This window comes from Arachis hypogaea, chromosome 5, assembly GCF_003086295.3.
Source record: "Arachis hypogaea cultivar Tifrunner chromosome 5, arahy.Tifrunner.gnm2.J5K5, whole genome shotgun sequence".
Taxonomy (NCBI): domain Eukaryota; kingdom Viridiplantae; phylum Streptophyta; class Magnoliopsida; order Fabales; family Fabaceae; genus Arachis; species Arachis hypogaea.
In genome coordinates, this window is record NC_092040.1 from 115,796,883 (window position 1) to 115,824,821 (window position 27,939).

A 27,939-nucleotide genomic window follows, 5' to 3' on the forward strand; every position below is an offset into this window, starting at 1 on the left:
GTCTCACCTGCTCCCACGACGGCTTCCCAATCCTCAACACCTCAGAAACTCTATACACTGTCCAAAACATTTTCTACAACAACCAATCACTTCGAGTGTCCATCCCTGGGCTCTCGCCTCTCGGGACCAAGATCCACGGAATGTATTTTCCCACTGAGAAACTTCAGCGGCCACAGCAAAAGGTTCAGTGTTGCTTCAAAGCAGAAGCAAGTGTTGCTGTTTTATGGCTGCAAGAACATGCAAGACCACAGTATTGGGTGTTCAGCTGAAAACAGAACAGGATCGGTTGTGGCGCTTTATGGGGATGATGGCGAGAATTTGAAGTTAGCGAAGAAGAATTGCAGGGGGACGGTGAGCGTAACGAGGGTGGAAGATGAGAAAGGAGGGGTTGAAGAGGCGCTGAGAAGAGGGTTTTTGATGAATTGGACGGCCAAGAATTGCAGTGAGTGTTCCAACAGTGGTGGAAGGTGTGGGTTCGATCAAGACCACTATGCTTTCAGGTGTTACTGTCGTGATAGAATTGATTCAGAGAACTGTTATCCACAACCAGGTTTGTCCATATTCCTCTCTCGGATTATTGTGAATTATTAATCAAGTTAGATTGCCCGAGTGATTAATTTTTTTGTTTATTTAAATAAATATTTAAAATTATCTTATACATATAAAAATTCATTAACTAGATATAAATTTTCAAGTAAAATTCTTATTCATAACAAATTTTGTGTTTTACATAAAAAAAATTCAATTAGCTAGTTACAAATTTTTAAATAAAAATATTATGACAAGTCAAAAAAAATATCTATATTGTCAATTATTCGGTGAACACAAAGAACTAAATATAAAGAAGGTTTTAACTAGTCCATTAATAAAAGGATAAATAAAAGAATGTAATTAATATAAGTACAATTTAATTAAAATTTAACAATAGTTCACTTTTTATATTATTATCTAATTATGGAGAACAAAAACAAGAATTATCAAATAAAAAAAATTATACGGCCGTATCAGCCATTATAGTTATTCTCATTATTCAAATGGTTATATAAAAGGTAGTGTTTAGGATCTCCTAGTAACATGCTTAACAATTCATTTAATTACCAAACAAAGTAAAAATCAAACACATTTCATATATTGAAAAAATTAAAGTACTCAAAAGTTCTTTTGGTTACAAATTAGGATCGCAGAATGATTTTTTTTTGTCGTTATGGGAGGATGATTTTGAAAATGTTATCATTTTTTCTATATAATTAAATGATAAAATTGATAATATAAAAGACAGTCATAATCCAAATTCTTCTTCCATCATTACATCTATCAGAATTATTATTAAATGCTTGTGAGTTGTGACAAATCTGTTGACCACAAAATTGCATACTACTGTAATTTGTTCATGGTATGGGTTATAATTCTCTATTGTCTGATGATCATACCACATTAAGACATTTAATTGATGACATTAAATGTTTTATTAATATTATTTGACATTCTTACTTCCTTTATGAAATAAAAAAAAAAATTACTACGTAAAGTAATTTTAATAAAAAGAGAAAGAAAACAGCAAAGAAAAGAAAAAACAAAAATGGAAGATAAAGAGAATGGAGGAAGAAAAATATTTGAACTTATGTTCATTTGAGATAATATTTTAAATTTAATACTAGAGAAGGTAAATAAATAAATAAGAGAGTAAACTACGATACTTATCACCCCTCTAAAAGGTTATGAATTCTTGATAGGATAGTGTAACTATGAGTAATTTCAAAGTAATTGTTAGAAAAATATAATCCTGGTTGGACCATGTCAAATGATATACCAATTGGGGAGTTGTAGGAGACTTTTGTTCTTTTTGAATCTATTGGTGAGAACCAAAATCTTTGAAGTGTCATTTAAATAGTGTGCCTGTGTTCGTTCTAAACAAAATGTTGGAGAATGGTTATCCACCAAAACTAATAACACACTTTGAGCTCTACTTGTTGTTAAGAGTTAATACCAGCATGAATTACAAGAAGAGTTCGAGATTCCTACACGAGCGAGCATTAAGCCATGAGGAATAGAACTAACAATGGTCTCTTTTTAGTTGTGTGTTGCGAAAACTGAAGTAGTATACTGTTAGTCAAATAATTGAAATTTAACTGATCTAATTAACCCTTTTAGCAATATAACACTAGTAGCCACAATCTCTCTCAATCTAAATATCCTACTCGCTTGAACACTCAATTCAGATAATCAGCTGATTCAGATCGCTAGAAAGAAGCACATACTGTTATTTATTTATTTTTGTTATACACACACTATATGCTCTTTAATCACCATTCCAACTATTGCTGGGATCAAACTTGACGTGGCATCTTACACAAACCGACTTTTTTTATTTAAATAAAAAAATTAATTATTTTCAGAAGACTTAGAGAAATCAATGTAAATTCGCTGGATTTTGCTGTCAGTAACCCCACAATCAATATAAATCCGTAAGGTGATTGCTACGGTACGATAATAAATTCATACGTACTGATACGTTAAAAATATGGACAAATAATAATAAAATATGTGGAATTTATTTTCCACGTCAGCATTTAATTTTTTTTTTCTAAATATATATTATATCACTATTTTTACTAAAATACCCTTTTAATTAAATAAAAATAAAAATTATTTATTTATTTAATTTTATAAAAAAACTTAAACATCCTTACTTACTTTATTTGATTAGACAAAAATATTCTTTTAAATTAATCAAATTTTAGAATTCAATTAACAATTAATCTTAATTTTATAATTTTAAATAATTAAAACAACAAAACAAAAACATATTAAAAAAACAAAAAATCAAAATTGTTCTTCGTCTTCTCCGATTCTCTTTTAACTCTTCATTTTTGGTGCCCCCTCTAAAGAAAAGCAGTTAAAGACCCAAACCAAATCGACAAAACCCTAGCCCGGCCGCTGTCTCCGGGTTCTCAGCGCTTCCGCTTCTTCCTCTTCCCCTGTCCGAAACCAGGTAGCTCGGCACGTCGTACCCATTCTCGCTGGCTTCTCTGTTCGTGGCTTGGAGCAGTTCGCCGTCGGATCACCGCTTGCCGTCGTCTCGCCGGTTGCCGTCGTGGCAAACCTACGTCGATGACCACCTTCTCTGCGAAATTGAAGGCAGCCACCTCTCCTCCGCCGCAATCGTCGGCCAAGACGGCAGTGTTTGGGCTCAGAGCTCTAATTTCCCTCAGGTTATCTTTAATACTTCTCAATTTCTCTCTCCAAAACTCTCCTTCTTTCTTAGTGCTTTGTTTTCCAGATTCATCTGTTCTTTTTTTTTCGTTAATTTTCCTCCGATTTATCAGATTTGATTTGCATGTGACATACTGACATATCCTATGGTTTTGGTGTTAATTTGATACATTCGCGCTTTAACCATAGCTGTTTAGTTTTATCAACTGGAGCTAATTGATTAATTTTTCAGTTTCTTAATGTTTCACTTGTTAAGTGCAATTTATGCTATAAATTAAAGCTTGGAGAGAGTCATTAGGAATGACTTGGAGTTTGGACTATGTGATTATCTGATATGAGATGCATTCCTTTTTATTAGTATGTAACATCATAAGATCAATCATACACTCGTTATTGTTATATATGAAATCGGATATTCACATCACTTGTGCAAGTAACATGTGGCTGGGGATTTCAAGTGTGTTTGGTTCATAGCACAAGTCAAGTGATCCTTGCAATCTGAAATAGTTTTAGTTGATCTGTTCTTGATTGGTCTTTTGTGTTGTGCAGTTCAAGCCTGAGGAAATTACTGCTATCATGAACGACTTTGCTGAGCCTTGATCGCTTGCCCCCACCGGGTTGTACCTCGGTGCACCAAATATATGGTTATACAAGGTGAACCCGGCGCTGTCATTCGAGGGAAGAAGGTACTGACTGTTTCTAATTATAGCTTGAATTTTGATTGCACAAGTTCATCAAAGAAAATACAACAATCTATGATAATGTGAATCTGCTAATCTGATTGAGTAAATTTATGATGTAATCATGGATTCAAATTGTGGTATGTGACTGCTTTAGGCCATAGCTCACAATGAATCAGCATCAGCGTAAAACTCATTGCTGCACCATGTCCATACCGTTGTTACCTTGATGCTGGTTTTGGCCATTGGTTGTTAAAATCTCAGCTTGTCCTTATCATGCAGGGTCTTGGTGGTGTTACCATTAAGAAGACGAATCAGGCGTTGATCGTCGGAATCTACGATGAGCTTATGACTCCAGGGCAGTGCAACATGATTGTTGAAAGGCTGGGTGATTATCTCATTGATACGGGTCTTTAAGTCTTCTTTGTTATTTCATGTTATCTGCTTGCTTATTTCACTGGCTCCTATACAAGGCTTCGCATCGATTTGCCAAGAGAATGCTCGATTGTAGTGTAATAATATTAATTAATGGTTATTCAAAGTCATGGGATCTGCGTCTAGGGAAGAAGTTATGGTGCTTGAGAAGTGAATGATAACTATAATCTCTGTTGTTGTGCTTTTTAGCGGGTATCTGTATACATTTTACAAGTGGTTTTAATGCTACGGGCATAGATTGGCATAACTTTCTAAAACCTTATATCTCCCATCCTTTTTCTTCTCAATTTTATCTATGCCCAAGGAATATAATGTTATTATCATCACTGATTCACGGTTCTGTTAGCATCATAATATATTTCCTTTTACTCTTGGAAGAAATGTTACACCTAATAGTTCTCATCAATTTTGAGATTTCTAAACTGTGTTCTTGGGGTGTCAAATTATGAGTGGAGAAAATGGAAAGGGATAGAAAATAGGGACAAAGAATCTCAATCCATTGGCTATGGACTTTTGATTAAAGTCTTATGTCTGCATTGTGTCTCCATTTAAAATTTGACACATGCATAAATTTCATCTCCGTTTTCGCCAAGAATTTGGCACTCAGAAACAAATAGGATAGAAACAAATATTTGACTATCCACAAGTACCAAAATATTCATGGCTTGACGTGCACAAGTTTTCTTTAACCTCAAGAACCAGATGAATTTTTTATTAAACATGGTTCAAATAAGATGTTCCCCTTAGGCCTTAACAACATAATTTCTTTTTTAATTCCCTTGTATTTCTTGTGCGTCTTACGATCCAACAATTTCCTTTGTTGAGTTTACGGAAATATACAACATAAAAGTTCACAAGGGACAATCCACATAGTACATTCTTTTAGAGACAAACAATCCCGAACATGATACTACTCATCACCATAAAAGAGGGTAAGAAATCTTTGAATATGTAGTGATACAAGTATATGTTTTCTGACGAGTTGGCATGTATAAATGGGGGAACCCCACTCTGCATAAAGTAGAAAATTGGAAATAAACCAACTGTACTTACAACATTTTTTGTATAAACTATTCACAAACCAATGACAATGCAAACTAACAAAATACAAATCCAGAAACGACCCAAAAAGTACATACCAATTCTCCACGCTGGTCTAAAGCTTCAAGATAACAGTTATATCTAAATCCAATTTGTTGAGGAGATAGCTGACGGAAAGAATAATCTCTCTTATTATAGAAGACGGTTGGATAACACTATTGCTGCTTATAGTATCCACCTTGATGAGGTGGAGGGTATGGAGATGGAACGGTATATGGAGGCCTGGGAACAGAACCAGGTTGCTGAGCCGGCGCATTATAGTATGGACCACGCCATCCAGGATATGCAGGTTGGCCATACTCTGCTGGTGCCTGCTGATGAACCTGATGGGGTTGGTATGGAGCGGCAGATGTTGGTGGAATGTGGTATGGAGGTGGAGGCTGATGCGCTACTGAACCATTTGAGGGAGGGGGATGTCCGTAGGAAGAAACCGGAGGCTGCTCAGGTGGTTGATAATAAAGTGTTTGGGGACGAGGATCTGTTTGTTGTGTACTGGGTCTTTGGTTTTGGCTTCCAACTGGTGGGTAGCTACTACTAAAAGCACCTGAGTTTTTATCTTGGAAACTCAGACCAGCCACTTGTCTTTGAACATCTTCAATCATTTCTCTGCACTGGATGTTCCTTGTCATTACGAAGTCATTGCTCTACTGCTTTACATTTGTGATCGCATCCTATCGAACAGAAATTTGCATAAATAGCAAGTACTTGTTTTCAACCATATATTTAATCATACTCAGATAATTTCTTGCATAATAGAATTCAATCAACACATAGTTGATAAGTTCTAACCTGCAGAGTAACATAGAATTTTAACCCTTCATTAATGTTGTCTTTTATCTCTCGAAACTTGGCTATGGCAGCTTCAATCTGCTTATAGCATTTTTCACGTGAAGCTGAGATATTATAAGGAAACCATGAAAAGATCAACCATCAGACAAGTAGGGTGACTACACCAAAAAAAAAAAAGAAAGGGTAGCATTCTGTATGAAATAATAAGAGCCATTTCAACTATTACCACTGAAATAGAAAAGAAGGTCCATTAATTAATGCATCAGTTCAAACAATTTTCTGTTGCTGGTTAATATTCAGTTTTGTGTACATTAAAATCAGATTCAATATTGAGGAGAACAACCAAATAGATATACCTTTATAGTCTTCAAGATTGAAGAGAGCCGAGAATTCATCATTCTGAGCCTGTAAACAGAAGCAAACGGTTGTTAGAATCACATAATTGAAGATTGTTGCTTGCTCACAATAATCAATGTAGTAAGTAAAAAAGGAACCCCAGAAAATTTTGTATTAAAAAAAAACCACCAAGACAGTTTGGGAAATATTTCTCTTAGAAAGTTCTAATATGCATCAATTCTTTTTAAGCGAGCGCACATAATGCAATACCTGGATCTGCATCAACAGTTGCTCCTGTGCCTCAATATTTGAGCTATTTCTTCACAAATATGGTCATATTTTGCTATTTCCTTCTTAAAGAGATCCTCATGAGAGCCAGTGGATGTCATCAACTTTGGTAATATATCATCCTGAAGATATTTTTAGAAATACAAGCAAAGATAAATAGTACATGTTATAGATTCATGAATCACGGATTACATAGGATGGAAAAAATTCCACAAGAAGCATCCTAATCAGGTGTACCTTTCTTTTCATCTCTTTAAGCATGTCTTCAAGACCAGCCCTTTGGGCTCCAAGAGTTTCTACTTGCCTCTGAAATAGCGAGCACAAAATTTGATAAGAATTATAAACACATCTAATGCCAATGTTGTAGTCATTTTTTAAAATTATAACCCTATGAAACAATTAGAACATGTATTACTAATATTCCTTTTGTAAACTGAAATCCCTTTTCCTACTGCTAACTCTAATCAATACTCCATTGTCCCACAATATGACACAGATAGGATGAACTGAAGGACTGTAAAACAAAAATATTACTGAAATTGCCAATATAGCAAAAAATTTGTCACATATACCAGAAAATTCTAAGAGAAAAATAACAGTCATATAAATTATTGATTCAAGAACTGGTAGTGAATCTTATTCTTTGAAAATCATAATACACAATCATAAAATAACCATAACAGGACCAAAAACAGCAACTAACCAGGCTCTGCTTGAGAGATCCCACAATAGCATCTTCATTTTGATCTAAAGACATAATCGGCCTTGCCAAGGTTGGAAGTGCGGATTCAATCTGGTAAAGTGCATAGGAAGTTCAATGACTGAGCAACATGTCCTAGCCACACCAAGAGCCAAATGAATCATAACAAATAGTACAACAATTTACCGGGCGGGCATCAAGGATTGACATGAATGCCGAATTTTCTCTAACCGAACGCTCAGGGTTTAGGGTTGGGTTTTTGAGTTCTATACTTCTTTCCAAGTTTTCAGAGGGAGAAAGGGCCAAAGGGTATCTATCGAAGAGGGGTTTTTGATTTCTGAATCTGTTTTTTTTTTTAATGAAGAAATAAAAACGACGGCGTTTGGAGGCCTTTCGTTTTGAACCGGTGACACTCCAAAAGCCGGGCTGGTCTAAAGCAAAAAGTTTGTACCTTGCAGCAAAGAAATGAAGGCTTCAGCAAGATCCGGTGTCAAAAGAGGAACTTTAAGCATCAAGTTGATGTTATTTCCTCCAATGTTGACAGCAACAGAAGCATGGATTCTCACCGTGACATAGAGGGCACCCAAGCTGATCATTCTGAAAGCAACAACATTTCCATTCAACAGGTGACTCACATGAATCAAAATGTAAGTATTTCTTCCTCCCATTATACAATGGTTGCCCATAAGCATAAAGTACTAGGTTTAATATTCTTTCATTGATCAGACTGCTACAAAGGAGCTAAGCAAGGAAAGTGCTATGGCCATGATAACAGTTACTTCAGAACAACAAAGTCCAGTTTCTGTTCTTGATCTGCAATTTTACAGTGAAGACCCACCTTTTCCAATCAAAAAGAAGACAGAAATCTCAAAAGATTTAGGTATATTCTACACTTAAGTTTTTGTGATATTCACATAAAATCATCTATAGGAAAGGAGTTTGGATTACATTTTAACTCTTTCATATTTATATTTCTACAGATGAAGCTTTAGCCACTCCTGATAACATAGGGCATGCATTGGACCTTCCTCTTTCATTCAATAACACAAAGGCCAACTTCAGCAATGGAACCAGTGATGATGACCTTCAAACTCAGAATTTGGATAAAGTTCTTTGGCAAAATGACGATAATAGCGAGAAATTCACCAATTGCAGAGAGAGAAAAGATTCTGACCGTAAATACATAGCAGAAATATTGCTCGCATCAGGGCTGCTCAGTAGCCCCAGCTTAATCCAGGCAGTTCATTCACCAGGTCACCTGATAAACCCAAAGTTGTTCTTTGCACTTGAACTATTGAAGACAAACAAGCTGCAGTTCAATATGAAGCACAATGCTGGGAAGATTCTTAGGATAAATAATCTTGAAGAAATGCAAAGAAAACTCATATTTGATGTTGTCAATGAGATTCTAGTACAAAAAATTAGTGCCTTAATATATGTATATTTTGGCTAAAAAATAAGTTTGAGATTCTTAATATGCAAGGAAACAGGCAAGCATTGTTTATAAGTCTAAACCAGTACAAGTGATGTGATGATAAATAAATATTTGAGCCTTAATCATTTAAAGAACCTTTACAACTCATGAAACAGCTTGAGTTATATGAGAAAGTGGCAAGAAATTTAACTTTGTTAACCAAAATATCATATAATAAAGCACTCTCAATCATTTTTAACTATGTCACATCACAAGAATGGACATTGGATAGGACCCAGCCAAGTTAAAGGCCACAGGATGCATACCTTTGCAATGGAAACAATAAGATCAATGTCCTGCAGGAATGCAGAACGTGTAATATGCCAGCCATTATCAACACGCTATAACATGGTTACCGTGTCCATCGGGTTCTGGATAATTGAGTGATAGTTAGGAGCATCTTCGTCTGAGACTGGATAATGGAAGAGATTATATCGCTTGTCATATAATATCCTGCCACAGAAACAGAAGAGACAAAATCAGAGAGCCAGAGAGAGAAGCTTTATGTGTTCAATTAAATATGACAATGGCCCAAGTGAAGCCAAGAGTTCATGAATTTAGAACATATTAGTTGCACTTGTCTTACTTGCAATGCTTATTCGTTACATACTCACATCAGTTATATCAATTTAAAACAATTTATAGATATTTTGGTTGGTGTATTTTAGATAGCATTCAGAGCTTGGTTAATAATTAAGGACTTTAGGATCATTCTGCAACAATGTCATTAGAAGTTTAAGACATCAATCAAACCAAGAACAGGCCAAAAGGTTAAGAAAAAAATGTTTTGAGAATTGCATAGACCTAGTAACAAATCTGGCATACTGAAGCATCCACAAGTATGTTAACCTAAGAATCGTTTAGGAGTCATATAATTTGTTTACTTAAAGGAATCACACAAGCTAGTGTTAACCAAAACATCATCAATCATGTTCTTGTCACTGCTTTTCAAGATATAAGCATGAGCCCACAAACCCAAAGACAAAGCAACCAATCCAGTACAGGAACTAATCACACTTTGCATGGTGTAACCGTCAGGATCATGAATCCTCTGCATCTCACAGAACATTCTCAATGCAGTGTCATACTCACCAGCACTTGCATAAGAGTCAATCATGATGTTCCATGAAACCTCACTTCTCTCGGACATTTTCTCGAACACCTTGTGTGCCAAGTCTAGAAACCCACAAGTTGCATAAAAATGAATCAAACTGTTACAAATATGAGTATCCGATTCAAACCCAAGTTTCAATACATGAGCATTCACCTGTTTCCCTTCAGAAAGAGAGAACAAGTAAGCACATGCCTTTAATACAAAACGGTATGTGTAATTATCAGGAATAACCGCTGCACTTTGTTGTTCTCGTTCCATCATTAACATTGCTCTGTAAAGTTCCATGGACTTGTGTTTTTGATCTGCGGTTCTAGCATAGGCTCTTATGAGTGTGTTCCACGTGAAGGAAAAAGGAACAGAGATAGCGCCGGCGACGATGGAACAGAGCTGCTCGACGGAAAAAGGAGGCGACCCCGGCGACGATGGAACCGAGCTGCGCGACGATGCTTTCAAAGCTGAAACAGTAGCTGCACGATGGTGGAACAGAGCTGCACGATAACGACGGTGGCTTCGAAGCTCGTTTCGGCGACGGCGTCGGGAGATGGACGGAGGTGAGGTAGTGAGATCGATGACGGAGAGAGGAAGGAGGAGCTCGAGGGTGATGGGAGGGATGGGTTCGCGTTTAGCGTTGTGTGGAGCTAAGGTTGCTGGGTTGAGTAATTGGCTAGGGCATCTCAGCAGATAGGAAGAGGAGAGAAGAAGATGAAGAAGACGAAATTTTCTGACAGAGGTCTCAACGATAAGATTTCTGAATGCACATGAAGAACAATTTTAGTTTTTTATTTTTTTAATATGTTTAATAAAGATGAAGAACAATTTTGATTTTTTGTTTTTTTAATGTATTTTTATTTTGTTGTTTCAATCATTTGAAATTATAAAATTAGAATTAATTGAATTTTAAAATTTGATTAATTTAAAAGGATATTTTGTCTAATCAAATAAAGAAATGATGTTTAAGTCTTTTTATAAAATTAAATAAATAAATATTTTTTATTTTTATTTAATTAAAAGGGTATTTTAGTAAAAGTGGTGATATATTATATATTTAAAAAAAGAAAAAATTAAATGCTGACGTGGAAAATAAATTCCACATGGCTTATTGTTATTTGTCCACGTTTTAAACGTAACGGTACGTATTAATTTATTAATATATCTCTTTTGGTAGTTATCGCTTATTGCGTTGGTGTTTTAAATGTTTATGGTTGTACTAAACTTGATATCTTTTAATCATTTCCTTTCCTTTTTTATTATTGACACTGACATTTACTGCATACTTATATCATAAAAACCCAGCATCTTGCTAATTCTTAACCATTGACATTTTTATTATTGTTATTCTTATTTATTCATGAGTTGTGTTATTTAATCTCTGTCCTCATCTGGGAAGCTCCCACTTTAAGGCACACCCTACTCTCTTGGAGGCTCACCCTTTCCTAGTTTTCCTCTTCATCCATGCACATATTATCTCACACTCTTAGTGACTTGATTGAGCATTTGAGCGTCGTCAGAGTATCGTTTTTGCATGTACAAATTACCTTGTTAGATCACCACTCTTGGCTACCAGATAACCTCCATCAACAATACAGAACATCAAAGCACTAGTAGTGTACTAGTGTACGACTATGTAAAAGAACTAACTCAACTAAGACATTCATCTAACCCCCAACAACGTGGAATATAATTATTTTTTCTCAAGATACAAACACTTATTATGCAATTCTTATTATATAATCATAGAATAAGCCTACTTATAAAGAAATTTTACTACCCACTCTTGCTTTTCATTGTTATTATCCCCTCAATAATGGGATAACTAAGAACTAATATATAGCTAAGTAGGAAAAGTTGACCGAACATGTCCTCAAAATCTTTGACATTGAGTAGTCTCCATAATCCCCCAAAGAAACAGACAATGTTCACTATAAGAAGCACAACCAATGGAGACATGAATAGTGCTGCGCCTTGGAAATCAAACTTGCCCTGCTCATATTTCTTCAGCTTCTCTTTGTCAATGGCCTTGTTTGACAAGCTAAATTTCACCTTGTTTAATCCTAACCATTTCTTGGTTCCATCTATTAGTGCAAATAAGCTGCCAGTAACAGACTTTAGAATCCAAATTCTTTGTTCATCCCACCACATTGCCACAGAGCCATCTCCAGAAAGGACCTCAATCAGATGTTGAGTTTGGGTGGATACATGAATCGTTGCAAACACTACGAACCATGGATCTGTAACCTGTACCACAGAAAAGAAACCAAAACATGCATGTAACTTCAAGTCATTGAGATTATTTAATGGCCATCAAGGAAAAAAAATTGTTCCATTTAACTTATCATGTCACCACTTAAGATTTCTTTCTGCAAAACCAAAAGTAGGCAAATTTTAAATTTAACTAGACCCAAAAAAAAAAAAAGAGAAAAGAAATTAATAAAAACTAGCAGTGAGTAGGCACTTTACCTTTGGAAATAGGGGAATTCCTTTGAAGAAGCATACTTGAGGAACAATGCCGTAAAGGATGAATGCAACAGCATACATGGATGACATGGTCATGAAGCAATAAGTGAAGGTATGAATGATGGACATTCTGGAAATGCCGTAAGTGAAAGGGCTGTATTTGGACACTCCGAGCAAGCAAAGTTCAGAGAGCCACTTCACCAACTGAAGCATACCTTCCTTTATGTCAGTTGGGGCACATCCCAAGAAACACGGCCTTTTTGGGTACAGATAAGCCGATTTCCATCCTCTGCAGTGCAGCAGATACCCAGTTATTGTACTCTCCAACAAGATCCCGTACGAGAATCCCACCTCTGTACCCCATTTTGTGTTTGTCTCATAGGAACAGGAGGCAACCACTTGAGCTTCTTGTAAAATTGCATCTCTTGGAACATTCTTTTTGGGATTTTGCTGCCCTCGAATGACCTTGAGCGATTCTATGTACATGCTGGATTTTCCGAAGTAGCTTTCGGCATCCAGCAGATACTCATCTGTCATTATTGATCAATACAATCTCATTTCACTGTCTTATAGTAAAGAATTTTTGGATTGCACCACATTAATATTTGTATGTACCTTTTTGGTTTGGACTTCCAAACAATAATGCACTTCTGTACAAGTAATTGCCGCTACCAGAAAGACCTGGACCCCTGAGTCCATCCATGCCTTGCCACATTGTCTTCAAGAATTCACCACATTTCATCACAATCAGAGAGATGATAGAAAATAAAGAGAAAATCATCAATTTAGTCCCAAAAATTATGGTGTTGGAAAAATTAAAAAAAAAAAACATCCTTTGACAATATAAACAACTAACAATTAACAAAATGTCCTCCTTGCTTCTTAAATTTTGGAATATATTTTGTGAGATATTATCGTGTATTGATACACGGCAGACATGCGAATTTGGAATTCTAACAAGAGGATAAGACCCGACATATAATAAAATATAAATTAATTTTTAAATTATTTTAATGTCTTTTTTTAATTATATAAAATATTTAAATATTTTTTATTTTAATAATTATTAATAGGTACTATTTTTAAACATATTTTAAAAATATATATTATAAGAATACATATTAAGAATAAAATTAAATAAATGATAGTACTTAGTTATGTCTAAAGGTGTCCGAAAAAAAATTTATTTTTTTTTATCAAAACACGTATTAATTATTGTCATATCTGGTATGTGTTTGACCTGCACGACAAACCAAGAAAATGTCCCCACAATGTCCGCATATCTAACTTGATATTATTTATTTTCGGAGGCTAAGTTGTTAATGTTACGGTCTTTAGTATAACAAAAATTAAGTAAATAATAAAAGATGGACTTAGCTTGGTTTACCTTAAAGGCAGTCCTGGATTGGTTATCATAAATGTCTTTCTTGCTAAGGTTGTGGAACATTTGAGGGAACTGGACAAATGCAGTATATTTAGAAGTTTCGGTATCAAGGAAGAAGCACATAGCTTGTTTGGCAGAGGATGGATCGTTGCAATACATATCACAATCCACTACAAGAACATAAGGGCCATTGCTAATTAGACCTGAGACTCTGAGCTGCAGCACCACACAAGCAATCATTAGAATCTCAAAAAAGAGAAGGATAAAGTAGTAAATTGATTCCTTATGTTTTGGGTTTTAGGCGTAATTATGTTTTGATATTTAATGTTTAAAATGTTCTATTTAAATAAAAAAAATTATTTAGTTTTAATGTAGTTTTAACTTGAGGTGAAAGTTAAATAATTAACGAAATGTTAAAGTGACAGTAGTACAATAATAAAATCGATAATCTAGAGTCGATAATCTAAAAAATAAGTACAAGTTCCAGAACTACAAAATTAACAATGGATGTATCAATACATTTATTTATGATTCTTTTTAGTTCTATAAAAAATATTTCATTTAAACTCTAAAGATAATAATAAATAAATGTATTAATGCATTTACGGTTAATTTTATACTTCTAAAATTTGTACTTATTTTTCGAATTCTTAACACTATTTTTATATTACTATTTTTATATTACTGTCATATAAAATATTCGTTAATTATTTAACTGATCTTAAGATAAAATTACATTAAAACTAAATAATTTTTTTTTGAATTAAAATAATACTTTAAGAGAAAAAGATAAATAAAAAGCATGGATTGAATCTTTTGAGACTGGTACATGCATACCAATGTATTGAGAGCTCCTCCTTTGAATTTATGAGGAAGAGACGGCCTCCTTTCACGAGACACATAAACAACAAGTGGTGTTTCTGGCTGTTCATTTATAATCTGAAAAAGAAATGTCATCATGATTAATAAGATTGATCTTGTAGTAATTTTTAAATATATGAATTTATTAAATAAACTTCTATTTATCTTAACTTTTTAGTTAATATAGTATACTAGATACTATTTAAAAAATAATGATTAATAGAATATAATAAAATGAATAAAGTTAAATAAATTGAAAGTTTCTTCATTTATCTAAATATTTTTTTTGTGAATGCTATGGTGGTTAAAAAGTCATGTTTATTTACTAAAATAGTTAAAACTCAATATTTAATTTAAAAAATATATAAATAAATAATTTTAAAAAAATCAAAACTTATTACAAAAAGTAAGTTAGGCAAAATTTAAGTGCTAATTCATACGCACCCTAAAATTAACCATATTTTTTTTATGTTGAAATAAAGTCAATATGCAACTTCATTACTTCAATTCTTCAATGTTTAAAAATAATAAAAGTTGAAAAAAACAATAAAAAACAACTTTAAAAAAATGATTTCATTTCATTCTTATACCATGTATAGAGAAGAAGATTCTTATTATTTTAACATTTTATTATAATAATAATTAATTTTGTAATTAGTGGATCCTACCATTTCAAAAGCAAAATCCAACAAAATAGATAGAGTTATGTTAAATAGTTGAACACTAAGTACTTTCTATACTCAAAAGTAAAAAATTTCAATTTTAAACTCCTAATCTCTTGCTTAGAAGGTTACTTCAGTAACCAAACATAGTTGTTACATTCTATTTTTTTCCTCCCTAATTCGATGGCCAAAAAATAGTTGTGTTATTGTATGTATAAAATAAAATTTAAATTTCTGTAGTTTATTTGAACGAATTAATGAACTAGTATTATACTAACTTAAATGGGTTTATTTTAAAATACTTTATATTAAAATAGAATTTCTATTTAGAATATTTTTTATTTTTTTATTATTTATTTTAAAGTATTCCTGTAAATATGATTATTTAATTCGTACCTCGATATGAGATGATCTATTCGTCACAATTTGACAATTTTTAGAGTCTGAACTGAATTTTTCAATTCTTTTTTGCATTTTTTCATATTTAACCTGCAAAATAAACAAAAAATATTAGATACCAAATAAAAAATATATTAGTTTTGCATTCTTTATATTTGTCCTGTAAAATAATTCAAAAAAATTCAGATATCAAATAAAGAAAAATATAATATCCTAAAAAGATAGGATAATAAAACTCTTTCTCAACTTAAAAATGATAAGTTATAGAATTTTCATTGACACTTTTAATATTTTTATTGTATCAATAATATAAATTATAAATAATTACGTGGTGAAAATTAAAATAAAATAAAAATTGAGCATTATTATGTTAATACATTGACTGATGAGTACTATTGAATACTGATATAGAAGTTGTTGCCCTTGGGTCTAGCTTTTGTATAAGTTACCTTAATGTCATCGTACTCTGCCGTGAACTCGTGAGAACGAAGGAGCTGGTCATCCTCCCCCATAGGAGAAAAGAAAACTCTGGGGCACCTTGACTTAATCCCATATTTTTTGCAGAACGGAAGCCAATAAGACCGGGCAAATTCCCAAGCCTCCTTAATGCCATACAGAGTCACTGGACATCCACCGTCATCGGACAGATACACTGCAAGTTTATTGCTGGGATAATCCATGGCAATAGCTGAAATCACAGTGTCCATCACCTCTACAGTTGGCTCCTTCTCAGGATCGAGCGTACACACAAAGATGTCAAGACCAGGCAAATTTTCATCCTTAGGCAATTTCTCTATCATCACTGACCTTGACACAGGGTGCCACCGGAACGCCTGGTTAAAGAACCACAACGCACCAAGAATTAGTTCAGCTACGGTGATGAGAATCCATGGTAGAGTAGCACTATTGTTTTCGAAAATGCGAGTAAATCGATAGTAGAAGATGAGTAGTACAGCCACCAAGTGAAACAAAATGTGAAGTCTACTCAGAGGTAAACATGATTGAACAGTTTCAGTATGCAACGTGAAGGTAGCCATGTATGCCTCTTTTGTTAGTGTTTACTTTGAGTCTGATAATCTATTACAGTCTTATTCATATATAAATAAGCAAATAAGACGGATGATCAAAAGAGCAAACTTACATTAGAAAACAGTACTCCTTCCGCATACCGCGAGGAGCACGTTATGTTATTTAAAAATAACTCGTGGAAAGCATTATGCGTGAGTAGTCTTTTTTTTAATTGAATCTTTTATAGAGTTGAACCAACGATAAAATAGTAAAAAATTATTTTTTTCATAAAATGTCAAATATAATAATTCATATATTTAGTTTAAATTTTTTATTTGAAATATTTTAATAATTATTTCCATGTAAGGTTTCAAGAATGAAAACATTTTTTATTTTTTTTAAGATATAACTCTGGTATTTGTAATGTTTTTGGCAAACTAATACTATCTTTTGATAATTTGTTATGGGATTTTTAAACTTTAGGAAATGTAATTGAATTGTCAAAATAGAATTTATTTTTCAAAGATAAAAAGAAAATATATTTAGTTAGATTCGTTTTCAGAATTTTTTTTCAATATAAAAAAACTAATATTTGATATTAAATAATAAAAATATTTTAATTTTATTGATTGACTACGAGTAATTTTATAAATTAACCAGCTTTATTGTAACGAATTAATTAAAAAAGAAAATATTTTAAAATATAATTATTGTGATCGGTTAAATTTTATATTTACACATAAAGTGATATATTATTTTAAAGTAAATGATGTATACGAGAGGTTAGAGACAAAGTCAGGGCGGAGTTTGATTGGCCACCCAAATATTTTATAAAACAATTAGTAGTGATGTATACATATTTTTTGTCCAATTAATTAATTAATTTTGTTTTTTAACTCAACTATGTATATGAACACCTAGGTTCGAATTTATTCACATTGCGTTCTATTTTATTTTTGAAAAAGCACTCTCAAAACAATGAAATGATATTTAGACATATGTTAATAATTCAAATTTTTTTATAAAAATATGGTAATAATAAATTTAAAAGTAATCAACTTAATAAGTAAAAATATTTTATTTTATAAATTATACATAATAAAAGACATTAAACTACTCTTATATTTTTTTAATATTATAGAAGATGAAAGATATATAATAAAAGACATTTTAAAAAATAATTTGAACATTAAATTCTTCTCCAGTATGAATTAAATAAATAGAAACATAAAAATCTTTTTTTAATTTCCTTGTCTATTGCTTCGATGAGTGAAATCAATCTCTTTTTTAGTTCAATAATTATTTTCTGTGCAACTATAACACTAAAATTTTGAGACTTATTACTCGTGGTAATTTTTATTTTTTTCTTATATATTTAATTTAATATTATTTTATTTTATTTTTTATAAGTTTTGATTAAATTTTTTTAGATAATGATATTTAAACATTCAATATTATTGTAATGTTTAATATTTATTATTCTAACAATAATTTTTTTAAATATTTTTCAGTTATATATTTTAATTTTCCTATAACTGTAATAATGAAAAATAAAAAATGTAATTAAAAAAACTAATATTCAAAAATAATAAAATATAACTTCCAACAATAGTTATATTTATAATTTTTTATTGATAAAATTATTCATTTATTTTTATATTTGTAACAAATTTTAAAATATTTATATTTTTAAATTTTATTTAATATAAATGTTATGTAATTTTTTTATAAAAAAAAATTTCCTCTCAAAATTTTTGTTATCTCTCAGTAGGATTCGAATCCAGATGCAGTTTTGACCATCTGTCAGAGAAAAAAGAACGATTGACTCTGTATCAATGAAATCTCATCATCCATACATAACAAATTGGTGTGATATATTCAAATCATAACATATGAACAGTAAAAATTAGTATTCTTATTGAGACTAGAACTCATAGGGAAGAAAATCTATTTGTGAATGGAATCAAATATGAATGGAATAAAAAATGCAGTATATACAAACAAAGATATTCAATTATTGGTGAAAAATCAATATACTTCTAATGTCGAATCGGGATCAACTAGGACAGAAATAAAGCATTGGGTCGAACTGAATAAAGTTTATGTAAATATTTAAACGAAGAAGAATAAAAAAACAGTAATGGATTCATAAAATTTATATAGGGGAGATATTTATAAGAAGAATGAATAAGTTTTATTTAACTATATTTAGACATTTAGAACTATAAGTATACTAATTTAAACTATAAAATGATATGTATTCATCAATTTACACATGAATTTTGTATTTTATATTAGTAGTTAAATTTTAATATACACGTATTATTTGGCTATTTAAAATAACAACAATGCTAGGGAACCAACTCTATATAAGCCAAGAATCAGCCAACTGGTAATCGGATGTTGCTACTAACAGGCACACGGATGTTTCTTTTTCTTGTAAATTGGATGGTTTTGGATATAATTTATATGTTTCATGTGTTACGCATTAATAAAACATAATTAATTATATGGAATCAACTAATGAATGATCAAAGCATCTGTTCCGTGATTTTCTCCTAACACTAACGTGGTCAACAATAATTTAACAAACAAATTAAATTATAAATTAATAAAACTAATTATAATTAATTATGTTGTTCCATTCTTGGCTGATTATTAGTTGGTTCCATATACTTTTCCTTAAAATAATAATTATCAAATTTAAAGTTACATTAACTTTTTCAAAATTTTTAAATATTGAACAGTGTTTTTTTTAATTTCATAGATAAAACTAAAAAAAACAAAACAAAACAAAACTACAGAGATTTTTCGAACAAAAATTTTAAATTTGGCTACATACGTATCCTCTTTTATTATACATGTGTCCCTCAGATTCACAAATTACATATAGTAACTTCTTAGTAAGAGAGGACACGCATATAACCAAGTACTATTTGGGCGATCTCTATAATTTTGCTTTTTTATTTTATTTTATATACAAAAACTTTTTTTTTCCCTTTACAATCAACATAATAAAATGACTTCTCCTCCTCTCTTCTTCTTACTTATATATTTGGAAATAAATTATACCTATTGTTGTCTTTCAAAAGTCCACTAATTATTTATATATTTCAAAACTGATCCCAAGAAGAATATCCTATTTTTTTGGAGTAATATCTCAAATAAATCTTTAAAATTTGTGATATCAGACAATTTTTTCCTCAGGAAAATTAATTAGGAATTTGGCCCCAACCCTCTTTATTATAAGTTAAGTCCGTTTTAAAAGGGAATATTGTTGAAATTAGGATATCGTCTTCAACCTCTTGTTCTTTGTGCAAGGGTGAGTTGCACCTTCGTCGCGCATCTTCGTTGTAGGTAATGGAAAGCGGAGGTAGCATGTCGACTCCAACCCGGCGATGAGGTGGGCAACTTCTAGTGAAGAGATGAGTGTTGGTCGCATGACTTGCTTCGCGAAGGGTCGAGTAAAAAAAAGGAGAATACCCTAAGTGCAAGTGCAGGACGTATGCTATAATCTGCAGGTTTCACACACCGAAAAACTCGAATAGACTGTTCTTTAGATATTCAGTTTAAGGTATTATTAGTATTTTGGATTGTTGAAGCAATGACATCGTTAAAAATGGTAATGATTTTTGTTATTGTAAATGCAGGAAAAACAAGATCATTGCAGTTTTTTCGACTGATTTTATGAGATATTTGGTTATAAGATGGACAGTGTAGTGAAAGGGGGAGAAGAAATTGCTCTAGACTTCAATCATGGATTAGAAGAGAAAGTGAAGCAACGGGAGAAACAGTTGTTGGAGAAGGTTGAAGAGAATCCAATTGTGAAGAGACATGGATGTCTTAGAATTAGCTGTTGTGTTTTGTATGTTTGTGGTTGTTTAGGCATCTTTGGCATTGTATTTTGTTTGAGAAATTACTGTATTGCAATGGTTGATATTAGTTCAAAGGCTATGAAATATATGATTTCATGGTATTAAGTCCTCTTTTTGTGCAAATTTTAGTGTAACAACTAACAAATGGAGATGAACATCATAAAAATAGTTAGTATATATCCAAACCACCGCAGCTTTTAATAATATATATCCAGATACAAACTTAACATAATATTTTGGTAGAGTATCGAAATAAAGTGGCTAAGCTTAGTAGCCACAAAAATCATCAAAGGTCTACATTTTTCAACACACAAAAATATAAAGGCAACAAGAAAACTAGTTCCAAAAGAATGTCTGTTTCCTTCACAATAACAAACATGTTCTAAACAGTAATCCAAAAGCATCAAAATAAAACAGACTAATTTAAGAAAGGTTCATTTCTTCTTAGATAGATTCAGTCCTGGTATTGGAATGAACTTAAACATCCTAGAAATTGTACCAATGCTAGCAATTGCCATAGTGTCGGCCACTACATTTTTCTGTGGTTTAGGCCTAATTATGTGTCACTATCATTCTTTTGTTTATTTATATACAAATTGTACTAAAAATAATTTCTTTTTATTTTTTTGACTTTCAAAATACCTTATCTTAAAAACATACAAAAAAAGTAATGAATAAAATAAAACAGAAATAGTAGTAAAAAGTATATATAAAATTCAATTTCCATCATTCAAGTATTTATTATGATCATGTAACATTTTACATTTATGTAGATTCATGAAATATAGTTTGTGTCTTTATCATATCATGGTATACTATAGAAAACCACAAGGCTATGTAATTTGAAATCTAAAAATGAAAACCATAGAAAGCATAATTTTAGTATAATACATAAAATCTGGAAATCAATTCTTGTGTTGCAGCCTCCCATTCTCTGAATCGGCATAAAGATCAACAATAACATTAATAACAACCCCCATTCTCTGAACCGGCATAAAGATCAACAATAACATTAATAACAACCGATTCTGAAAGAGCAGACTTGAGTCCATCAGGTGTCCCAACAAGTTCAGAACTCCAAAGGGTTCAAATTAGTATCATCCACGATTGCATTCTCAGCAAAGATGTCATTTAAGAATCCATGTCCTGAGTTATCATCATAAGTAAACCCCTCTTGACCACTGCTAACAAGCTTGTTGGCACTCCTAATTGGCCTATCCCGAGAATTCGCTGAGGTGTTCAAAGTGCTTCCTGAAGATGGATCCTCCCGAAAGCTAGAATTGAAAAACCTTAGTCTATCAGTAAAGTTATTGCCATTAATGTGCTGCTGAGATAATTCTTCCTGCTCATTGAATATATATCTACTTCCTTTAGAAGAATGAAACATCAAGCCTTCAATCTCATCATGTATGGATAAGCCTGCTAAAGAAAGGTCATTAAGACCTTGGGACTCTTCTCCCACGACCTTGAAATCAGGGGTTATATCATCAAGGAGCTGACATCGTCGTTTGGGATACTTTCTTGGACAAGTTCATTATCAACTAGGATGTCAACAAAATAACTACATAGATTCTAACTAAAGTTGCAGTAATGTCCAATCAGCACTCACCCAAACCCTCAAAATGGATCAATTTGATCATGCTCATTGATCAGACAAGCTGCCAAAAGAAAGAAGAGGGAAAAATAAAAAGGTTCACACAAATTTGACACATCATATTGATAAATGAATTAAAAGATGAACATGTCAAAACCACAACTCATTATACAACTCATTATCCTAAACATCCATGACGTACACTACAATATGGGCAAAGCAGTTGAGCTTAAGTTACAATAGAGATATAGCTAATTTTAGCATCACTGCAAACAAAATACATGTAAAGCTAGTTCGAGTTTAGAAGATGTCATTTGTATACCAAAAAACAAAAGATGAAGAACAGAGATAAATTGTTTCAGAAATAGGAAGACATAGAACGCACTGTTAAAAACTTCAATTGTTCGCACGATGATGACGACTCGCCAAGAAACTCTGATCTTAGCTTCATCAATAAGCGACCAAGATAGTTTAAGCCTTTTCCATCTCGACCTCCACCCCAAAAGAAATCATGAGGCGAAGCCTCGACAAGAACAGAACCGGTGGTTAGAAGAAGCATGGTATTCATCACAGCAACAACCATCAACAATAAAGTAAATTCATAATCAGCAAAACCAATTCATATGTCAATTCATCAATTCACAAAACCCTTGTATATATATATATATATATATATATATATATATATATATATATATATATATATATTCATATTGTAAACCCAAACTATTGTATCAAATTCAAAAATCAGAAAAATTATCATTTGCTTAAACCTGTTTCATTAACTTTGAAAAAACAAAAGAAAAAATTAATCTGTTACCTGTTTTGGCAGATCGACTTCAGGCAACAAGGCGAGGTGCGGCGAGGTGTGGCGACGCGAGTAGCGGCGTAGCGATCCACGGCGAGGGAACACGACGGAAGCGACACACCACCAGTGGGAAGCAGAGTAGAGTAGACGCACGACCAGCGCAGAGCAGTGCAGCGCAGACCAAGGACGACGGACGATGACGACAATGGACGCTCACGCCGCTAATGACGACGACGACGTCGCCGCCGCCGCAGATGGAGGACGACACCAACGAATGGATCGGAGGAGAAACGCAGTGACTTCAGAGAACAAGCGCTGACTAGGTTCTTTGTTTTTGGATTAAATGGGAAGGGTGATTTTGGTATTTTGAAAAAATAAAAGTGGGTTTAATTAGCCATCATAACTTAATTAGGATAATATTCGATTTTTGAATAGAATATTATGTTATTTTACAGTAAGGATTAAATTAAAAAAAAATTAATATCTAAAGACTCAATTGAAAAAAAAGTATAAAGACTTAATTGAAAATTTAGTGAAATTATAGAAACCTGGAGAATAATTAAACCTAATTTGTGTCTCATACGGAAAGAGAAAATATATTGAGTGAGTGACTTTGGGCCAAATTAATTGTGAGTTTATACTTTCAATGAGATTATACCTATTACGAGGTACGGCTTGTATACCAAGTCTTCTATGGCGCACCATAAACCTCATCACCACCAACAAAGCACCACTCATTTGAGACAATTTAAAAACTAAGTATTTAATTCAATCACTTAATAATGCAACATGTATAGAAAAAAGAGATCCATCCCAATACATAGTTTTGGAGAATTGACTTTAGTGATCGGATCAAATTGTCGAATCTAAAAACCCATGAACCATAAGTATTGGCAATATACAAACAGGTGAGTCTAAGCTTTAACTCTCAAGTCAAAACACTGAAAATAAATATATGGCTTCATTAACTTGAGAGTTTGGGATAAATAAGGGCATGATCCGCCATCAAATATCAAAGAATAGCACAACGATTCTCTTCACGCTTACGTAGTTCTTCATGTGCCTTCTCAAGATGTTCTCGGAGATTTCGAATTTCCTCATCCGATCTCTTTTGAGCTAACGTAGCTTTTTCCTCCATTTTAAGTCTTGCAGCTTGCTCCTCTGCCAGTTGTTGCTCGAGCCTAGCAGTAGCTTTCTTCAGCTTTATTTCCACCTACAAAAGCATTATCATTTAATGATAAAGCATTAAACAATGTACCTAGATGACTTCCCCATTCCAAATAATTGTCCATTTTGACACAGTGATTTATTGAAAAACTAATGTAGCTAGACATAGTTTGCATTCAGATACATATACATATACTTCTCTGGAACCAAAGGAAAGGAAGTAACACAAAAAGAAGCAATGATTAATGATGCATAGAGACAAAATAATCAAAAGGATATGGAAGAGACATTAAATCATTTTCAATGTAATTATGTTAAAGTATCATAAAAATCCGATTTTCTTATTTCCATCACTTCAAAGAAAGTATCATCAAGCTTGAAATTCAGGAAAATTAGATAAAAATCAAGCGACTGACAAATATCAGAAGTCATAAATCCGAACATATTAACATAAATGTACCGTCTCAGTAATTCGTTTTAGCTGCTCATCATATGTTTGCTGCATTTGTTCCTTAAACTGCAGCCTCTGCAATTCTGAATATCCTTCCGAGGAATCAACTTCCTTTTGTTTTTTACGCATCTTACTTTCTCCCTCCTTTAATCAAGTAATGAAGTCATTGTCATCATATACATGATTCGATTAAATTTAAAATTAAAAACAAAAGAAAAACATAATTGCCCTGATTTGCAAAGCTTTCACCTTCAGTTCTACAAATAACTCATCTATGTAAGGTCGTCCACAATTCTGTGATATAGCCTTGTTCACAAGAGAAAGAAGATGTTGAACTTGTGCAAATTGCTTTCTTTCATCTTTAGTCTTATTGTCAAAAAGCACATAGCGATTCTCACAGAGAGCAAGAACTTCCTACAAAATTTGAATTGAAACTCAACGTGATACTTAAATTTTTCCTACAGTCATATATTCCAAGATGCTCAAGAAATGAAGAAATACAACAATGCTATCTCTACTGCTATTGAAGGCACCACAATGATAGGCAAGGGAGTTCAGGAGGATATCTAGCATAATTACTTAACTTTTAATGCATAAACCATGAACCAACACAACGATTTCAAAAACTGATTTAAAATCACCACGTCTCTGAAAAAGCATCGAAGGTCACTAAATTCCCAGTTACAACAAAATGATTAACAACCCAATTAAAGTTACCTATGTGATGCACAAAAAGGAACACTAAATCAAGAAAATTAGGGAAAAGGTGTAGGAGCTTATATAAAATTAAGCATGGCTCTCGACAGAACTAGAAATCAAAATAGAATAAATTGATAATATTAATATTAACAAACCTTTAGGGGCTCCGGACACTCGCGACCCAAATAATCATCAAGGGTCTCATCATTATCTTCAAGTTCATCACCACCGGTGAAGACCACAATCATGTAGTTCACAATTTTGTTTCCAAACAAAGTCTTCAAGCTATGTAACGCTGCTTGTTCTTCTTGAGAAAAACGTGTTCTAACCGATAACACTACAAGGACAGCATGAATCCCATCCTTGGCCATGTCAATACATTTGGCTATTTCCTTCCCAACAAACTCAGATTCAACCGAAAAATCAAATAGTCCTACAAAAGATTACAAAGTTAGGTTGGGAGATGACAAGCATGCTTTCTTTTTACAGATTTTATGAAAAACAAAACCAGAAACACTGAAAATAAAATAAAACAAATACATTTTCTATGACTATGACATTCCTCCACGCAACGCAAACAAAGAAGTTATGAAATGGCATGTTATCCATTTGTTTACCAGGGGTGTCAATAACATTAACAATTTGGCCATCCTTTAAGACAGTTTTCTGCAATTCACAAGTGCTGGTCACACCAGATGAGCTTGCCCTTGACTTGAAAACCTTCCTCCCAAGAATGCTATTACCTGTGGCGCTCTTGCCATTGCCAGTACGTCCAACTAGGATCATTGTTCGAATCTCATTAGAGGAGGAACTAAATTCCCAGTCATCATCAATGGAGCTTCCACCCATCCTATAACATGGATCAGTCACACCGTAATGCAATCATCTTAGTATCTTAGGCAAACTATATAATTAATATGATAAAAAAAAAGGCACAGAAAATCAAAACCGGAGCTACTAAAAATACATATATGGATTATAAGTTATAGCCTTCGAATTTAGTATGCACGATCAAGGAGGACAAAAACAAGGTTTCAACAATTCGATTTCAAAGGGGAAATAGAGAAACCCAAAAGGGTCTTCTTATATTTATAATATAAAAGAAAGGGTAGACGATAGAACTTTATCAAACCGTGCCTGTGTCTCAGACTTTCAGTCCAACAGCCAAGCAAGAATTTACTATACTAGTGGGATGTGGCAGAGAAGAGAGAAAACGCGAAACTCAAAACGCAAAACTAGAGGGTATAATCTGGTTTCATTAGGGTGAGGACCAGAGAAGAAAAATAGTTAAAGCACACACGAATTTTATAGGATTTTTTTAATAATAAAATAAAAAATTTTATTTTTTTTAAAATATAATTTTTGAATTTTAATTTTTTAAATACGATTTTTTCTTTTATATTTGAACAAGTTTGTTGGACCTGACAAATTCTATAAAAATTAACAAGTTCGCCTTACCTCCGGGTTCCGGCCTTACCCGGCGAACTCCACTCAAGTTTTTTAAAACATGCCGTTGTAATTCATATCATTGTTTAGAAAATAGTATATAGATCTACAAATAGTATATAAGGCTATGTTTGGTTTATGTATAGGTGAAGACATAGACACAAATACACAAATATTGAAGACATATACACAAGGAGACACAAAATTTTTACTTTGTTTGGTAACTATGCTCAAGACAGAACATAAATTGTAAATGTCAATATTATCCTTATCTCCCCAAAAAAAATCACCACAGTCACTACTATTAAGGATAAAAGTGGAAAAACTTGTGTCTTAGCCTTTGTGTCTCAGTGTCTCAATAAAATGACAATACACAAATTTTATGTATTTGTGTACCAATGTATACTACCGTGTCTTTACTTACTTTATGTATTTGAAAACCAAACATGAAACATGGGTGTGAGTGTGTCACCGTGTCTCAAAATTTGGTGGACACACCCACTAAACAAACGGTGCCTAAGAGTACACAAAAATACACAGACAACAAGCATAACTTTTTCAAATATTTTTTTAATTATAAATTAAAAAAATAAGCTATATTTAATAATGACAACCATTGTTATCGTCTTTAAAAATACATAGCTACACCAGAATAAGCCATATTTAACTTATAAATTAAAAAATAACTATTTCTCTTTGTAGATCAATATACTATTTTCTAGACGATGATATAGATTGAGAGTGCATGTTTTAAAAAACTTGAGTGAAATTAGGGTGAACTTGCCAATTTTTATAGAGTTCATTAGGTCCGGCCAACTTGCTTAAATGCAACAAAAAAAATCATATTTAGGGAATTAAAGTCTAAAAATCATGTTTGGAAAAATAATAATTTTTTAAAAAAATCTAATTTTTATATAGTGGATAAATGTATCTCTAATTTTTTAATGAGTCATTTGTATACATTAATATAAAAGTTTGTTGTCATTTCTACTCTTTTAATT

The 27,939-nt window shown here is 32.5% G+C and overlaps 3 protein-coding genes, 2 long non-coding RNA genes and 2 pseudogenes across 8 annotated transcripts; 2 read left to right on the forward strand and 5 right to left on the reverse strand.

Moving 5' to 3' along the window:
- The first annotated feature begins 237 nt into the window (after positions 1-237).
- On the forward strand, positions 238-4,585 carry LOC112804066 (uncharacterized; annotated as a pseudogene).
- A 623-nt stretch (positions 4,586-5,208) lies between these two features.
- LOC112803158 (vacuolar-sorting protein BRO1-like) lies at positions 5,209-8,116 on the reverse strand (annotated as a pseudogene).
- Positions 8,117-9,787: 1,671 nt separating this feature from the next.
- Positions 9,788-10,898, reverse strand: LOC114927709 (pentatricopeptide repeat-containing protein At1g59720, chloroplastic/mitochondrial; the record flags this gene model as incomplete). Its single annotated transcript, XM_029298622.2, has 1 exon — positions 9,788-10,898. A coding segment is annotated over one exon (1,002 nt), but the record flags the coding sequence as incomplete, so codon positions are not given.
- Positions 10,899-11,645: 747 nt separating this feature from the next.
- LOC112803160 (cellulose synthase-like protein G2) lies at positions 11,646-17,007 on the reverse strand. The gene is made up of 7 exons (XM_025846671.3): positions 16,340-17,007; positions 15,888-15,980; positions 14,806-14,907; positions 13,972-14,184; positions 13,200-13,302; positions 12,588-13,114; positions 11,646-12,365 (listed from the first exon to the last, which is right to left on the reverse strand). Exons 1-7 carry the CDS (start codon positions 16,925-16,927, stop codon positions 11,895-11,897), a joined length of 2,097 nt encoding a protein of 698 aa, XP_025702456.1. The 5' UTR covers positions 16,928-17,007; the 3' UTR covers positions 11,646-11,894.
- A 2,780-nt stretch (positions 17,008-19,787) lies between these two features.
- LOC112799875 (uncharacterized) lies at positions 19,788-20,881 on the forward strand. The gene is made up of 2 exons (XR_003201250.3): positions 19,788-20,472; positions 20,549-20,881. It is a non-coding gene; the product is annotated as an uncharacterized lncRNA (long non-coding RNA).
- A 1,277-nt stretch (positions 20,882-22,158) lies between these two features.
- On the reverse strand, positions 22,159-23,489 carry LOC112803162 (uncharacterized). 2 transcript variants are annotated; one of them, XR_011881609.1, is made up of 3 exons: positions 23,188-23,489; positions 22,753-22,890; positions 22,159-22,431 (listed from the first exon to the last, which is right to left on the reverse strand). It is a non-coding gene; the product is annotated as an uncharacterized lncRNA (long non-coding RNA). The 2 variants fall into 2 exon arrangements; XR_003202659.3 differs by lacking the exon at positions 23,188-23,489 and having other exon boundaries at positions 22,753-22,987.
- Positions 23,490-23,912: 423 nt separating this feature from the next.
- LOC112803161 (immune-associated nucleotide-binding protein 9) lies at positions 23,913-26,803 on the reverse strand. 3 transcript variants are annotated; one of them, XM_025846672.2, is made up of 6 exons: positions 26,630-26,803; positions 26,110-26,342; positions 25,648-25,925; positions 25,043-25,207; positions 24,803-24,937; positions 23,913-24,388 (listed from the first exon to the last, which is right to left on the reverse strand). In XM_025846672.2, the coding sequence occupies exons 2-6, from the start codon at positions 26,339-26,341 to the stop codon at positions 24,188-24,190; spliced, it is 1,011 nt and encodes a 336-aa protein (XP_025702457.1). In that variant the 5' UTR covers position 26,342; positions 26,630-26,803; the 3' UTR covers positions 23,913-24,187. The 3 variants fall into 3 exon arrangements, with proteins under 3 accessions (XP_025702457.1, XP_072092604.1, XP_025702458.1); XM_072236503.1 differs by having other exon boundaries at positions 26,625-26,792; XM_025846673.2 differs by having other exon boundaries at positions 26,615-26,786.
- Positions 26,804-27,939: the final 1,136 nt, after the last annotated feature.

Bases quoted from the DNA above. Each gene is read 5' to 3' on its own strand.
- LOC112803160 (XM_025846671.3), bottom strand. From the start codon at position 16,927: ATGGCTACCTTCACGTTGCATACTGAAACTGTTCAATCATGTTTACCT. The intron at 15,981-16,339 runs GTAACTTATACA...TTTATTTTGCAG, and splicing joins CAGAGTACGATGACATTAAG to GTTAAATATGAAAAAATGCA. The intron at 13,115-13,199 runs GTACATACAAAT...CAATAATGACAG, and splicing joins TGGAAGTCCAAACCAAAAAG to ATGAGTATCTGCTGGATGCC.
- LOC112803161 (XM_025846672.2), bottom strand. From the start codon at position 26,341: ATGGGTGGAAGCTCCATTGATGATGACTGGGAATTTAGTTCCTCCTCT. The intron at 25,208-25,647 runs GTTTGTTAATAT...CAAATTTTGTAG, and splicing joins AGTGTCCGGAGCCCCTAAAG to GAAGTTCTTGCTCTCTGTGA. The intron at 24,389-24,802 runs GTACATTTATGT...ATGCTTTTGTAG, and splicing joins TAAAACGAATTACTGAGACG to GTGGAAATAAAGCTGAAGAA.